The sequence below is a fragment of the Manacus candei genome, unplaced genomic scaffold (genome assembly GCF_025592945.1).
Source record: "Manacus candei isolate 608988 ecotype Guabito, Panama unplaced genomic scaffold, ASM2559294v1 h1tg000065l, whole genome shotgun sequence".
Classification (NCBI taxonomy): Eukaryota; Metazoa; Chordata; class Aves; order Passeriformes; family Pipridae; genus Manacus; species Manacus candei.
This window is the reverse complement of record NW_026138113.1, coordinates 405,443-421,282: the sequence shown is the minus strand read 5'-3', so window position 1 is coordinate 421,282 and position 15,840 is coordinate 405,443. Positions and strand designations below refer to the sequence as shown.

Sequence of the window (15,840 nt, the reverse complement as noted above, 5' to 3'; positions counted from 1 at the left end):
GTCACTTCTCACTACTCATACAATAACTAAAGGTCATTCTTACATGACAACTCAATGCACTGAACTGCAGAGAGAATTGCTTCATCCTTTCCTATACTTTACCTTTTCTAGAAGTAGTAAAATAAGATGATTTTCAAAAAGAAACATTTATTTCTTTACCTGTTTTCCCTCACTTTTAAGGGAATATTCAAAGTAGTTCTTGATGCTCTTGAGTGGGAGCATTTTCCCCTTTAGTATCTCTGTAGACAAACTCACAGCTTGTAAATAAAGTTCAATTTGCCTCTGATACCTTCTAATTGATGCACTTAAATTTAAGAATGTATTTGACGTTCTCTTCCCCCCCCCCCCCCCCGCAGTTTCTGTACCTATAAACATCCCACACCAGAGCACCTCCTGTTTTCCACCATTTGGACTCTGGCCCATCAATATTTTGATGCAGATTAGATATCACTGAAAAGGGAGTCGTTTGTGCAGGAGTTAATGTGTCATGAAACAAGCCAAGGTGTGTTTTTGTTGGTTGTGGAATAGAGCAGAGTTCAAGTTGAATGGTTTCAGTGTCATCCTGTCGGAATTTGGTGATTCAGAACCTGCTGGGTCCGAGTTTGGAAGTTCAAAGGGAGGCTTTGGGACAGTCAGTGAAATCTTTCTCTGAAGTCATCTCAGGGACAGATCAACAGTGCCTTGGCTTTAATGACGAAACTATTACAAAATACTGTCATTCTGTGGTTTGTTGAAAGGAGTTTTCATAAATGAATGTGAGGCTGACTTGATTCGAGGTCCTGGGACATCATCCTTGGAGGTGTCCAGGGAACAACTGGATGTGGCACTCAGTGCCCTGGGCTGGGTGACAAGGTGGGGATCAGGCACAGTTAGACTCCATGATCTTGGAGGTTTTTTCAAACCTCAATGATCCTGTGACAGCACTAACACCAAGCTCCTGGCACCCTGAAAGATGCTGCTCAATACCTGAGTAATTTAGATCTCAGTTCTCACTAATCTGCTTATCTTACAGACTGAAAACCTAATATTTGATTCAAGTTTTCTTCAAGCCTTCAGTATTCCAGTTAAATTTCAATTTTGAAAAGTAGGAGACAGGGAAATGAAATTTAGTTGATGAGAAAACTTAGTCCTTATGTGTTTGTGCAGAAGAGGCTCAATGTGTGTACTGGGAAGAAGAGGCTATCTGGTTTTTTTCATTCCCCATCATAGCCTGGATAAAAAGCTTTAAAAAGATTAGAAAAGTGAAAGCAGGAAGTTTTCTGCAAAACAGCCAAAACCCCCTCTTAAGCTGATACTTATAAGCAGTTAAAAAAACCCAACCAACAAAAAAACCCCACAAAACCCCTTTAATTTCTTGTGTTTTGTTGCCATGAATATGTTTTGCATGTAGCACATGAACTGGTTTTTGTTTTCCTTCCCTTCTCCTGTATGTATGGGAATATAAATACTGGGGGGTTCACTAAGAGGGTTTTTGTTCCAAATTTTTGGCATCACCTTTGCTGTCCAATGGACAACAGTAATTGGGTAATGCTGCTTTTGAAGCATTTCTTTAGCAAAACAAGAGGAGATGGCATTGAAAGTGTTGGTGCTGCATTTCTTACCACTTCTGTGTAAACAAGGATGTGGAAAGGATTTTATTAGTTCCCTTTTGTTTGGCCTTTTCAGCAAAAACTCAGTTGCTGTAGCTGTGTTTGGTGCCTGCTTGCATGAAGGCACAACTTCAGGAATGAAAATTAATAAATTAAAGCATCATTTATGATTATGGCTTCCTATAGAATACAAAGTAAAAGATTTTACTTATGGTTTTTTCCAGATTAAAAATAAATTGCTGCATTTCTGCTGGTTTTGGTCAAGTATTGTGAACCAAGATGTTCAACCCAGTCTCAGGACGCTCAGATTTTACCAGTTGAATGCTGGAGATTGGTAATTCCATGCTCCATCCCACACAAACTATACCTGCATCCAGGGAGCTAATTAAGGAGAACAACTAGCTGGGTGTAGAGTGGTGTTTGTGCTGAAATATTGGATATTAGGGAAGAGGGCTGGGCTACAACCAACACTCCTGATTATCTTGCATTATTTTACTTTTTTCAGGAGGAACACAAAATTCTCAGTGTGGATTGACTGATTCTGTCTAATCCTTTCATTAGGATTGACCCAGAAGTTGTAAAAAGGGGGTTATAAAAAACACAGCATCCAGTGGGATATTAAGGAGGCTTCCAAAAATGTCTCTTCTGCTCTTGCCCACATCCAGTGCATGTTCTGTTCTACCTGATTGGCCAGGAGTACCAAACCCTAAAGGGTTTGAATCAGTCTTTTGCTTTATGTAGCTCCTTTTGGGAAGAGCACTGCTTTTTTGGAGGGAGAGGCAAGAAATCCAGAGGGTCATGAGCAGATGGAAGGAGTTGTGTGTCCTTTCACAGAAGCACTCAAGTGATCAGATGACAAATGCACTAATATCAGCCAAATGGGTAAAAATCCCAGGCTAGAATAGGAAAACAGACCTGAATCAAATGTCTTCAGACTCACTGGATCTGTTTTCCCTGCATGCTTTGGAAGGGGGTGTGGGAGGCACTATTTGAAAAGGAGACAGGGTGATGTAGCTGCTCATGGCTGTGATTCCTGGCTGTGCCTCGGGCTGGAGTACTCCACATACAGGCTTCCATGCTTGATACTGTACTATGTACAGTTAAAAACTGCATCAAAAACCCTTCTCTGGTGTTTAAAAGAAAGCAGCAAATAATAATAACAACAACAATCTTAAGGGATGATGCAAGACACTTGGAGCATGGGGTGTCACAGCCTCGCTGGAGCGTCTCCTACAGCACTGAGCTTCTGCAACCCCCTTTGTATCCATCTCTCCCTTTCCTAGGTGATCTCATCCAGCTGTTTCACTTACCTACTGGAATTTCCCAGATATTTATGGAAAATCTCCATGGCATAAAGTCTTGTCTGTCCCTTTGACAGTGCAGTTCAGGAAGCCCAGCAGTGAGGGAGTCACACACACACAGCCAAGCACTGCTCCTGGATTGTTTTCCAGGGAAGTTCTGGGAGAGAGGAGCAGACAAAAAGGGTCTCAGGCTCAGAGATCTTGTGTCATGTCCAATACCCTGTCAGGCTGCTGGGATTGGATCCTGCTCCATGAACAACAACCCCTCACATGGAGGGTCTGGCTGTGAGTTCCCATTGATTACTTCCAGACCTAAAGTTCAGTTTTAAAGTAGCATAAATATATTGTTCTGGGAATCTCCTGAATTAGAAACATTAAGGGTTTTTTTGATCCCCTGGGTTGGGAAGTTTGAGTTTTGCTGAATTCAGCATCCTGAAAAGACATCAGTATCAGGTGTCCTTAATTCTGTACAAAGGTTTTCTGCTCACGGACTCATTTTTTGGGATACTGGGCAGATACTTTGAGCACTTTTCCATGCTTTTGAGAGTAAAAACAGTAAATAAAAATTCTTTTTTATTTTCTTTGTAATATTTTAGGCAGCAGGTTTAATATCCACTCAGATGTGCTTGGTGGATGGCACCTTCTTCTTCCAGAGTTTTGAGGATAGATTGCTCTGAATAAAGTTAAGATTGATGATGAGGTTTATTATTCTAAGAAAATGAATCAGAAGTTAAATAACACAAAGATTATGTGAGAGACCACATAACAAAAACATACAATTTGCAAAATTAAACAAGAACTCTAGATTTGGTTAAGCAGATGGTATTTTTCACAGTATTAACCAGCTGGGAGAAAATTCCTGGAGCACTTTGTATAATATTAGGAATTATCCAGTGCATTGTCCCTAAAGCTGTCACTGTTTCTGCAGCACAGTGAACTCTCTTTCATGCTCTCGAACAGACCTAATCTTACAAGATTCAGAATTATCCACCTAATGGTTCACTTTGCTAATTACCATGATTTTCCATGGATAAATCCACTGCAGGGGATTTTATTAACTGGGCAAGTTGAGGCCAGAAGTTGAGCATGAAAAGGTCGTGTAACCGTAACACCACAAAATCCATGAGGTGATTTAAGGTTTGTTATTAACCCGCAGAGTAAAACAGGAATAGCTTTATTTTATGTCCATGGCTAATCCAGTTTTGCTCGAATTACTGGAGAGGAAAAATGAATGACTGGAAGGGATGGGATTTGAATCCTGTAGAAATGCCAAATGATAAGAACAGTTGCAGAGAAGTAGTGCTGGATTTGTTATAAACAACAAATGTTGTGTAACACTTGCTGTGTTTTTCAAAACCAGATGTTGCATCAGTTGACACTGGGCTTTCTGCAAGTTATTTGCTCATCCTTCAGCTGTTTCACCAACATTCCCTCTCTCAATGCACACTTTGCACGTTCTTTCTCATTATAATTCTGTATTACTTATAATTCTGAGCAGTATTCAATATATTTTAGCTGTGATCACATTAAAGGGGGTTGTGAATTCTCTTAAATAAGAGCACTGAGGTAGATTTTTCTTTAAATGAGCCTTATGGATGTTAAAATCTTCATGTTAAAGTCTTCATGGCACGTTGTGTAGATGGCTCAGCAGTATGTGGTGTGCAGATTTACTCCTGTGGTGCTCAGCATGTGGTGTAAAATCATTTCAGAAGCGTGAGAGGAACCCACTGAAATGTTTTAAGAGGAACAAGTCTCTACAAAAAGCAGAATATGCAGGAGAAAGTAGTAAGTAATGAATTGCCATTATTCATAAGCTCAGGGATTTCTGTAATTGTAATTGGGAATTACATGGAGGAGGAACGTTTGAGGTGATCAGAAGAGGAAAGTTAATTCTGGAAATGTAAAGACAGGCACGAACATCTATAGATTTGTTTAGAATTTGGAGGGTCTAAGAATTTTGACTGTGAATAAATAGACTCAAAGAGATTTTTAAGCAGCCAAGACCCAGGCAGTAACATTTTTAAATGAATAGGACCTGCTTCACTTAGGTGAGACCTGACCTGCAGTGCTGCCTCCAGCTCTAGGAATTCCCAGCATAAAAAGGACATGATGCTGCTGGAACGAGTCCAGAGGAGGCCATGGATATGATCCAAGAGCTGGAGCCCCTCTGCTCTGGAGCCAGGCTGGGAGAGCTGGAGGTGTCCAGCCTGAAGAAGAGAAGGATCCAGGGAGTTGTTTGAGCCCCTTCCAGTGCCTAAAGGGGCTCCAGGAGAGCTGGAGAGGGACAGGACAAAGGGGAATGGCTTCCCACTGCCAGAGGGCAGGGTTAGATGGCATATTGGGAAGAAATCCTTCCCTGTGAGGGTGGGGAGGCCCTGGCACAGGTTGCCCAGAGAAGCTGTGGCTGCCCCATCCCTGGAAGTGTCCAAGGCCAGGTTGGACGGGACTTGGAACAACCTGGGATAGTGTAAGGTGTTCCAGCCCATGGAACTGGATGAGCTTTGAGGTCCCTTCCTGTCCAAACCACTCCATGATTCTCTGAGGACACAATAAAACATTTAAAAGGCCACAATAAAACCTTCAGGCCAGGATTGTGTGGAAGCAGAGGGAAATCAAACCCCACATGGGCAAGAGGGTGGCTCTGGGTGGAGCCTCACTGGGGAACAGGAGATGGGAGGTGGATCAAGCAGTTCCCTGTTGCAGTGTTGTCACTGTGACTTTTGCACTGCAGGGTTTTGTCCTGTAGATACAAGGAAGTTCCATGGGATAAACATCAGTTTGAGTCTTACAGGTAACAGCGAGTATAAATAACGGGTAAACAGCTTGTAAACAGTGACTCCCAGACACAAAATGACAAAGTTCTGGGCTTGGCTTGTTAGAACTGCTCAGTGAAAGCACAATATACCCAGCATATGTCTCTTCAGGCACTGGTTGCTCACAGGTAAAGTTCTGGTGACTTTGTTTTGGTAAAATTTTGCTTTTGAATTTTTTAAGCCTGTTCCAATTGGCTTTTTATCGGAAAAATTCCATGTGTCTATCCCCAAGCATGCAGTAAAAAGACAGGAGAAATTTATAAGAGAAATAGAAAGTCGGTGAAATAATCTTCATAATGCTTTTCATGGTGGAATTCCTGATCTGAGTGTCTTGGGAAGTGAGAGTCTCCAAGAATCCCGTATATCGGAGATCCGACGGATAAGATTGTCTTTAAAGGCTGTGTGTCACATGACCTGTCTGTCCTTTCCACAATCAGATCCCATTTTTACTTACAACTTACTCCAGTCATGGTAATTGAGGCAGAAATTTTCCATGGAACTGCAGGCAGGGAGGAGTCAGGATGTCAACACAGCAATGAAACCACACTGAACTTGCAAAACCCGGCCCTGAAGACACGGAGGCTTTTCCTTCATTTCCCTTGGAGGGATGTTGTTTGCTCCTGGATGTTCCTAAGATAATTCCATGTGTGTGTGCAGTCTGTTATTACAGCTGTGTGTGTTGTGATAATGCCATGAGGACATAAAGAACTTTGCATTGACTGTATTATTTGGGCTGTAACTGGTTGAAATGAAGCTTTGCCAAGGCTGGAAGTGGAAGGAGCATGGAATGGTGGGACCAACCTCCCTATCCAAGGGAGGAGACCAGAGCTGGGCACCTGGAGCACCATCATGGGTCATCAGATGCTCTCAAAGCAAGGCCTGGCACTGCCCAAGAGCCATCACTCCTGCCTGCATTTGGGAATATCCTCCTCATTCTTCTTCTCTCTTTGTTTTTTCATAGTGAGTGTTGAAAAAGTGGAATTAAAGGGACTGGCACACAAGAAGAATGAGAGAAATGTTGAGTATTCCTTTGAGGTGAGTTTGGGTTTCTTTGCTATGAAAGAAGGGAGGATAATATTTAAGGAGGAGTTAAGGAAATTCTCAGGAAATTATTGTTAGGTCCCAGAAATTGCTCCTTTGGGAGTTTTTAATCCATTAGTTGAAAGTTATAAATGGCTATTTATGAGCATTATGGATGATGCCAAGATTGGTAGGTGGGGACTGGTAAAAAAATATTCACTCTCATGCAGCAGGTTGTGGCAAAATGTATATTTAGAGAGAAATACCACACTTACAGAATGGTTATCCATATCCATTCTTCTGCTGGAACGCAGAAGTTAGAGAGAATTTAGGTCTTAATCTGGGCAAAGGAGAACGTAGGCTCTTAGGGCACGGTTGCACACATGGAAAGTGGCAGGATGAGAACCTTTGGCACATGGTTTGGGCCTTGTAGGTTCCAAAAGAGGTGCTGGAGAGTACAGAAAGGCTTTGGAAATTCTTCAGGGCTTGAGGAAAATGTTGTGTAGCAGGAGAGATAAAGAACTTGACTGGAAGGTGACTTTCAGTATCGCATAAAAGCCTTTTCAAAGGGAATAAAAATACTTTGCAGCAAAGGGGACGTTAATGCAGCACAAAAGGCATAACAGGAACTGTTGTCTGAAAACTGAAGCCAGACTAATTCCGAGTGGAAGTGAGAGCAGTGCCTGTGGAATGAGTGTGGTTCACCACACGCCGCGAGCAGAAGTGGCTTCCCCCCCGGTTTGACGCAGCTTTTGGAGGGTCTGTCACTGCTCCCAGTTCCGGTGCAGGGATGACTTCACCCCATGGAACCTTGTGGAAAGGGCAGGGATGGTGTCTGGGTGCTGTTTTCCCCATCCACTTGGAGTTACATATTCCAAAATTCAGAATGCACAGCCCAGAAAACATCTTTGCTTTGTTTAATGAGGCACCGGAGCCAAAGGGTGGGTAAGAAAAGGAGAACCTGAAAGGAACCAAGCAGGAGAACCTCAGTTATCCCTAACTTTCACCAAAAAGAACAAGTTATTCACTCCCAGCCAAGACAGAACATCAGCTCAGCATCTGTTGGGATGTTGACAGCATTAACCTCTGCAGGACTTGATTCATGGAGAATGTCTTGGATTTCCTGAATCCCACAATTGTTCCAAATGTCATCGATATTAGAAAGGATTTTTCCAAGGGGTTTTCAAAATCTCTATGAAGTCTGCAGTTGTCTCCACTCCAGTTAGAATCTCGTGAAAGTTCTTTTCCTATTACAAATTTTTCTAAAAATACCAGAATTTACTGTAACCAGTGTTTCACTCCACAGCTGGTCACTGAAAGAACAGCACGGGGTTCAGCTGAGCTAATAAATTACAGTTTGCTGGGTTAAAAACCCAACTATTAGATGTTTTGTTCTTGGGAATATGAGGTCAATGGATAGAGCAGTGTAGTGTTTGCACTGCTATTGTTCCCTGCATTTACAGTTCACATTATTGTTTTATAAATATTGAAAACTCAAGTTAGCAATACATAAGTCATAAGAAATGTTGAATTATTACAAAACCTGCAAAAGAAAGAGAAATTTCTCCATATTTCTGAAATGTCTCATGGATTTGAAAAAATATTAATTTATCACAAGCTTTAAGAAAACAAACAACCCACAAACTCTGTAAAATCAGACAGTGCTCAAGTTTTCTTTCTTCTTTTCTTTTTTTCCTCTTTTTTTTTTTTTTTTTGGTGTAACAGCTCTGCCGAGAGGAAATTCCTCCCTTATGTAATATATTTTGAAATCCTCTCACCAGTCATTTTGGCAGCTTTTCTGATGGCTGGAAAAACTTTGTGTATGTTTTCAGTTGTCATTGAAACTAATGTCATGTGAGAGGATGGTCTGTGATCCCGAAACACTTACACCCAGCTCCATCCCCTATGGAACTGCTGAGGATCCAGATGCCTCCAATGGATATTTTGAGTCTGAAGGGACTTATCACTGGCCTGTCTCACACTGATATTTTTCATGCCAAGAAATCCTGAGTTTTAGCTCAGCTAAACTCCATCTCCCAAGAAATAAATGCCTCTTTATCCAAGGATGTCATGAGCTGTATGTATGGGAAGAGATACTGAATATTCCCTTTCTCTAGGGCATGGGCAAGATGGAGTATGGAGCAGGAACTCCAGGTTTCATTTCTAAGGTTTTGCCTTTTTTTGCAGGGATATGCTGCCATTTCCAGCTTCCCATGGCATATGGAGTTGATTAATTAGGAATAGGCAGCGTTGTGCTGTGGGGAGTCGTTCCTGTTGCACAGCAGATTCTACAAACCAGCTGTTTTCTTTAACAATAATGAGGAAAAAAATTTCCATTACTTAGTGGTCTGTTGCTTAATGCTGCATGTCTGCAGTGTGTAAGGGCTGAGTAAACTATGAGGTGCTTTTCCAAGCATTCACAGTAGTTGTTAAGTGGTAACAACAGCAAGAGGGAGGGCTGATAAAAGTTCCTTGTGCACAAAGAAAGAGTTTCCTTATTGATGTCACACCTTAAAAACTTCCTTTCAGGCTCTGGGGGATGTTTTATACCAATTATTGATGTTTTGGAACCAAACTTAAATCAGTTACTAAACCAAGTCCTTCTTGCTCCCCAAGGTCCTGTGGTCTGATTCTTCGGTGACGTTGGTAACCAAATCTTCTGCTGAAGTGACTGAATTTATTTCAAAGGTAAAGATGAGATGGAAGGTACTTCAAAAATAGATGTTTTATCCCTGTATGGAATTTTGTTCAATGACATTTTTCAAAATGTACCGAGATAATACAGATTGAATTTTATCAAATATTTGCTGTACCTTGGCTCTCACAGAAATAACAGGTCTTCTTTTCGCTTATTATTTGTAATATCCTCCATCTTCAGCTGTCTCAGCTGTATCCAGAAGAAAACTTGGAGAAATTTATTCCTTGCCTAGCTGGTCCAGATTCATTTTACCTGGAACGGAACCACATGGACCTGGAATCGGACCTGAGGTATGCTGGGATATTTATTGCTGAGGGGTTTTTATCTTGGTACTTGGCTTCTTTCACCAAAAAACCAGGAAATAGAAATATTATCTTCGTATTTTAAATTACTCTCAAGAAATTAGAGCCTGATTCTAAGCCTTATTTCTTGCTGTTAATTCCAGCACACAGCAATTTTTCAGGAATTCTTTCTTCAGAAGTACAGATGGTAATAATATTCTGTATTAAGTTTCCTGGAGAATTGATATTTCCTTGTTCCTTGTTAAAAACAAATAGAGGATCATTGGCTTTGCAAAAAGTTTGGTTTGGACTCAAAAATAACCAGAATTGCTTAAAAAACCCCTCACAAAAATAAGGAAAAAATAGTACCCTGAATATTCACCCATCTGTGTTGAGGGATTGATTGTGGGGATTTTCCCCCATTACCCTTTCACGGACCTTTTTATTGTTTCAGTTGTTTTAGGTTGTCATGTTTATTTTACTTTAATTTAAAAAAGGGGGATATATATTTATATATTATAGTAATTGAATTTTTGGAAGCCTTTCACAGTTTTTTTGAATCCTTGACTTGTACCTTCTCAAATTATCACAAACCACCTGGCCATTATCTAATGTAAAACAGTATTTTAAATATCATAATCTGTGACAGATCACATCAGTTCTCTTTCTAAATACTACCATGATTTTCCTGGGAAAATTGGAGGGACTTAAATTATTTTCAGCTACTACTGCATGTACCTACGCAAAATGAGATTATTGTAATATTAATATTATTATAGTAATAAGTGACATTTTAAAATATTAATTAACTTTATTAGAGCTTCTACTTAACACCTCTTTTCCCTAAGCCAAGGCAGACCGCTGGCAGTCCACAGTGGATATTGGTTTTCCATAGTCAACAGCCAGCAGGTGCATGCCTGGATTATTTTTCATGGCAAATAGTGTTCCCATTTCCAGCAGTCCTTACTGTGCTCTGAGGATCAGAGCCTGCTGAGGGGAATTTGGGAGAGGGAATGTGTGTGGCTGCTGTTTAGGCAGCAACAGTCTCTACAAATCTGGGTTAATGGAGCAGCATCCTGCATTCCTGCAGCACGGGCTGCAGCTTTGGAGCAGGGAAAGAAGCTGCCCTGAAGTGCTGCTTGTTTGTAAAATTCAGGAATTGACTGTGGTTTTTCAAACTGGAAAGCACCTGTGGGTGTGAAAAGTTTTAGGAGATTGGCATTTTTTCATAGAATCATGGACTGGTTTGGGTTGGAAGGGACCTCAAAGCTCATCTAATTCCAACACCCCTGCCATGGGCAGGGACACCTTCCACTAGCCCAGGTTGCTCCAAGCCCCATCCAGCCTGGCCTTGGACACTTCCAGGGATCCAGGGGCAGCCACAGCTTCTCTGGGCAACCTGTGCCAGGGCCTCACCACCCTCACAGGGAAGGATTTTTTCCTACTATCCAATCTAAACATGCTGTCTTTCAGTGGGAAGCCATTCCCTCTTGTCCAAAATCCCTCTCCAGCTCTCCTGGAGCCCCTTTAGGCACTGAAATGCTGCTATAAGGTCTCTTTTCCCTCAAAAGAGGCCCAGCAATCCCAGGGAAAATGTGACATAAGTTTTTCCCTTCATTGCCAGACTCTGCATCTGCTGTTTATCTCCAAGAGGAGAAAATTCAATAACAGATCCGTTTATATTTTATATTCTTCATGAATTTGAAAGGAAATTTTCAAGTTTATATATGAACATTTTCTATCTTGAAAGTGTTAAGGGTTCCTAAATGAGGAAACACTAAACAGAGTGAAAGCAGCACAAAGATAACGTGGTTGGTATTAAGGATAAGAGTATCCATAAGTTTCCAGTCTACTTTGACTCAGAAGTTCATGGGGTGTTTTAGCTTCTAAATTTCAAATCCAGTTTCAAAATGTCCTGTCCAGTGTGCAATCCTGATGAATTTGTGAGGCAGCTGCCAGTCAGATCTCACAGAACAGGGGGGTTTGTTTGCTTTTTTTGCCCACGCAGGTACTTGGCACCGTTCCCTTCCCATGTGGTGAAAAACGACCACGTCAGGAAGTTCTTCAGCACTTCATCTCCCTCCCAGCAACTCCAGAGCTCAAGTGAGTTTAAATAAAGTTTCAAAACGAGTTTTTTGTACTGCTGTGCATTTCATGAACTGATGCCATTTGTAACTCTGGTCCTTGTTTCTAGATCCTGGCAACCCCTCCCTGTATAAAGTAGGAACTACGCTGGGAACATCTGGAAGGTGAAATATTTATCTTGTTTCCCACACTCATTCTCTCAAGAGGCAGTTTTCATTTTCTGCAACCAAGACACCCAAAAAATTGTAATCCAGACCACTACGAGGAACCAATAATGTGACTTCTTTTGCCACTTCCACATGGAAAAACTAAAAATTTCCACAGGATTATATTTAGGCTCCTTTACTTCTTTTTAATAACGCAAAGCTGAACCACACCATTCTCTCTAAACATTTGTTAAATCACAGAGAGGTAAAAGAATATAAAATATCTGTGATTATTGAAGGAAAACTCTGCTGAAGCTGAAGATCAGCTTTGCTCTGCCAGAACTGCCCTGTTTTTAGTGTGCCATGGAACAGGGTGGGTGCAAACCTTGGATCCAAAGGGGCAGATTTTACCAGAATCCCGATTCCTTTGGCTGCAGCAGCTGAACTCTGGGTGACACAGATTATCCAAAGTGCTAAATCCAGTCCTGTTCCCGTTTTTCAGACCTATCTGTGGAGTAGCTGGAATTCAGTCCTCGCAGAACCACGTCCAGCACTCGGCCACTGCTCCTGTTGCTCTGCCCCACTGCTCCCACTCCGGAGGCGCCGGCTCCTCGCTGGCCTATCGCTCCCAGATGGACACCTCCTCCTCATCCATGCTGATGTCTTCCAGCCCACAGACCCCCCAGACACAGGAGCAAAACGGGATCCTAGACTGGCTCAGGAAACTGCGCTTGCACAAGTATTATCCTGTCTTCAAACAGCTCACCATGGAGAAGGTAGGGCAGGAAATCAGGGAAAGGCAGCCAGCTTTTAAATTATCCTGAGGTTCTCTAGGCTGGAAACATCTGCACTGAGAATCACTCAAGTTTTTGGCACGTGCTGGGAAGGTTTTTACTCCCTTAAAGCAATTGATGAAAACCTTCTTTCTGTTTTCACTGTGTTGTATCCGGGCTGGGGTTGTCTGACAGCTGCCGCCTGTTCCAGGATCCCACACTGAATGCTTGGAGATCCAGCTTGGATGCTGCCTTAGGAGTCCTGCTGGGGCTCCCTTGTCATCCCTTTGATATGCAGGAGACAGCTAAATATGTTGATTATTTTTATTTCTGCTTCTTGATTGATTTTTCTCCCAAAATATTTGGTTATCCTTAATTCTAAAAAATAGATTCACAGAGACTTCTGGCGTGAACGTGTGTGTGTGTGTGTGTGAGTGGGTTTTGTTTGCTGCAGAAATTCTCGTGGAAAAATCATCTCTTATGTATTTGCATTGTAGAAGTCACAAATAATACTTGTGTGTGCTGGGTTTCATCTAAACAGAATATTTTACAGCATTTCCTCAGCTCCATCGGGGAAATTCCTTGTCCTCTGTTTTTTGGCCTCGAGCGCCCTCCGGTGGAGTGAGGGCTTGGCTTGAGCCAGGGAGGGCTTTGTGCTGGTTATAGGATATTTTCTGCATTTAATTCTAATCTCTTCCCAGAGTCTTCTGATTTGATTTTCTTCATTATATGAAGGGGAATATATAGCGGGTTTTTCTTTAATAAAGTAGCAAACCTACATATTCTAGTATGTTTTTAAAAACAATTATTACCCACACTTCCCTAGCTTTCATTTTAATTACATTATAATACAAATGTCTATATTTTGTTTTCATATTCTATCTCTATATGTTATTATAAAATTTATTGGAGTATTCTAAATTATAAAATCTTTTGGAGTAAATTTTCCAATTAGACTGATGAGACAACTATACTTTGTGGTAAGTGACACGTCTAGGAAAACTGGAGTAATTCTCTAAGATAAACAGATGCTTAAACTCATTGATAGCACAAAGGTCTATTTTAATTTAATTCTCTTTTAATACATACACAAGTTACTTCATCTTTATTGTGACTGGTTCATAGAAGCACATACCTAATTACATTTAATCTACAGATATTCTTTCTTTCATGCCAGTCCCCCACACTTATTTTACACAGATTCTATAATTGAAAACTGGAGTAGAGGGTTGCTTTGAATTAACGATGTTTAAAAATGGCTTTAAAGTTGCCTTTTGGAATCTCCTCATTGAAAATAAGAATATTTCAGGCTGCAAAACTAAGCACATATTTTTTCTTTCCAAGTTTCTGAGTCTTACTGAGGAAGATCTGAATAAGTTTGAGTCCCTCACCATGGGAGCAAAGAAGAAGCTCAAGACCCAGCTGGAGTTGGAGAAGTAAGTGAGGGCTGGGGGAACCCTCTTTTTAAGGACATAAAATATTGAATGCAAGTTTTACTGTTTTACAGACCACAAAACCACCAGGATCCCCACATGTTGATGATGCTTCTTATCTTCCTTCCTATGCAGTTACTTTGAAAAACTCTTGAAAAGGGAACTTACCAGATAATATTTAGTACTTCTTGTTTTACTGCTGCCTCTTCAGGGTTGTGATAAGGATAACCAGTTGTTTAAATAATCTACAAAAGATACATGTTGTTGGTTAGGTTTTTGTAAACTTGTATCATAGATATTGTAAAGGCCACGTAGATTTTGGGCTTCCCATCCACCTGAAGCTGATGGGAGCTGTAGGATTTGCAATCCCAGGGGATGCACAGTCAAAATCAGGGTGCCCAGCAGGACTTTTTGCTTATAGGAACTGATGTGGATGGAGCACAGCTACTTTGGGAGCTGCCTCAGTGTCTCACAGTGACCTCAGGCAGCTGTCACAGCCCTTTGGGGAAACTGATACAACAACTTGTCCTGGCTTCTACAACTCCACTTAGAGGGAGGTGTTTATTCTGAAGCTACCACAGCTTCTTAAAAAGCAATTACAAATCGAAATCCAGGCCTGTTTATCAAAGCTCTGTGACAGCATTTTTCATCAGTCTTAGTTTTTCCAGAGTGTGTTTGGAAAATGAAAACTTGGGACTGTGTTTGGCTTCTCTTTGGGTTTGGTGTGCACGGCTGGGTTTGGGATGTGCTGATGTAACATGTGATGGAATTTTAGAATTTAGTCACCCTTTGGTGATGTTTTGCCCTGTACAAATAAGAGCATTATTGTTATAATCAGATGGCAGATAGTCCAAACCACACTGCTGGCAGTTATGGTCAGGATTGATGTGATTTCCAAATGTTTCCATTTGAAATGAGCATAACATTCAGTGGATTGTTTAATGGGCTCTGTGTGCTTTGTTTTCATTCAGAAATGGATTTATTTATCGTTGTGCTTTAGCCAGTTTCTGTTTCTTCATACTTTTCTCCATCTCCCTGTAGAGAAAAATCTGAGAAACGGTGCCTAAACCCCTCAACGCCTTCGTCAGTGACCAGCAGTGGGGTGGCAAGGGTTCCCCCCACTTCCCACGTGGGGCCCATCCAGAGTATCCGAGGCAACCATGCTGCAGGTAAGAGGAGTAGAGGACACTGCTGTGCTCTCAGGGCTCAGCTGTCCATGCACAAGATCAAGCTCCTTCTTGTGCTGCTTTTCCACCAAGCTGTACCTTCCAAAATGCCTTTGGCTTAATAGGGAGCAAGCAAGAAGTCCAGTTTCTGTGAATATGGAGGGCAATAAAAAGTTGTTCCCTCTTCATGGCTCCCGTGGGAATGGCCAATGCTCTGGTCAGACTGTTCTGCCTCCATGTGTGTCCCCGTGAATCCTGAGCATCCCTATGTGTTGGTGTCCCGGGACAGCTGTCACGAGGTCCTCTCCGGTGGGTGTTACCCCTCGTGTTCCCACTCCCTTTCCCTGCAGAGCTGCGAGTGGATGTGGACCAACCAGCCCACCCCCTGCCCCGGGAGGGCAGCTCCTCTGAGTACTCCAGCTCCTCCTCCAGCCCCATGGGGATCCAGACGCGGGAGGAGAGCTCGGACAGCGCCGAGGAGAACGAGAGACGTAAGCAGAGCCCCCCAGCGCGGTGCCCGTGCCCTGCCCAGGGC

At 41.9% G+C, this 15,840-nt stretch overlaps 1 protein-coding gene across 1 annotated transcript in view; it reads left to right on the top strand.

The window, feature by feature from the left end:
* The window catches only part of ZCCHC14 (zinc finger CCHC-type containing 14), a 53,589-nt gene that overhangs the window by 30,634 nt on the left and 7,115 nt on the right, over window positions 1-15,840 (top strand). The window contains exons 3-11 of the mRNA XM_051805714.1: window positions 6,665-6,738; window positions 9,340-9,411; window positions 9,602-9,711; window positions 11,711-11,805; window positions 11,897-11,951; window positions 12,436-12,709; window positions 14,051-14,142; window positions 15,181-15,308; window positions 15,656-15,796. Coding sequence (XP_051661674.1) covers window positions 6,665-6,738; window positions 9,340-9,411; window positions 9,602-9,711; window positions 11,711-11,805; window positions 11,897-11,951; window positions 12,436-12,709; window positions 14,051-14,142; window positions 15,181-15,308; window positions 15,656-15,796 — 1,041 coding nt within the window. The remainder of the gene's footprint in view (window positions 1-6,664; window positions 6,739-9,339; window positions 9,412-9,601; window positions 9,712-11,710; window positions 11,806-11,896; window positions 11,952-12,435; window positions 12,710-14,050; window positions 14,143-15,180; window positions 15,309-15,655; window positions 15,797-15,840) is intronic.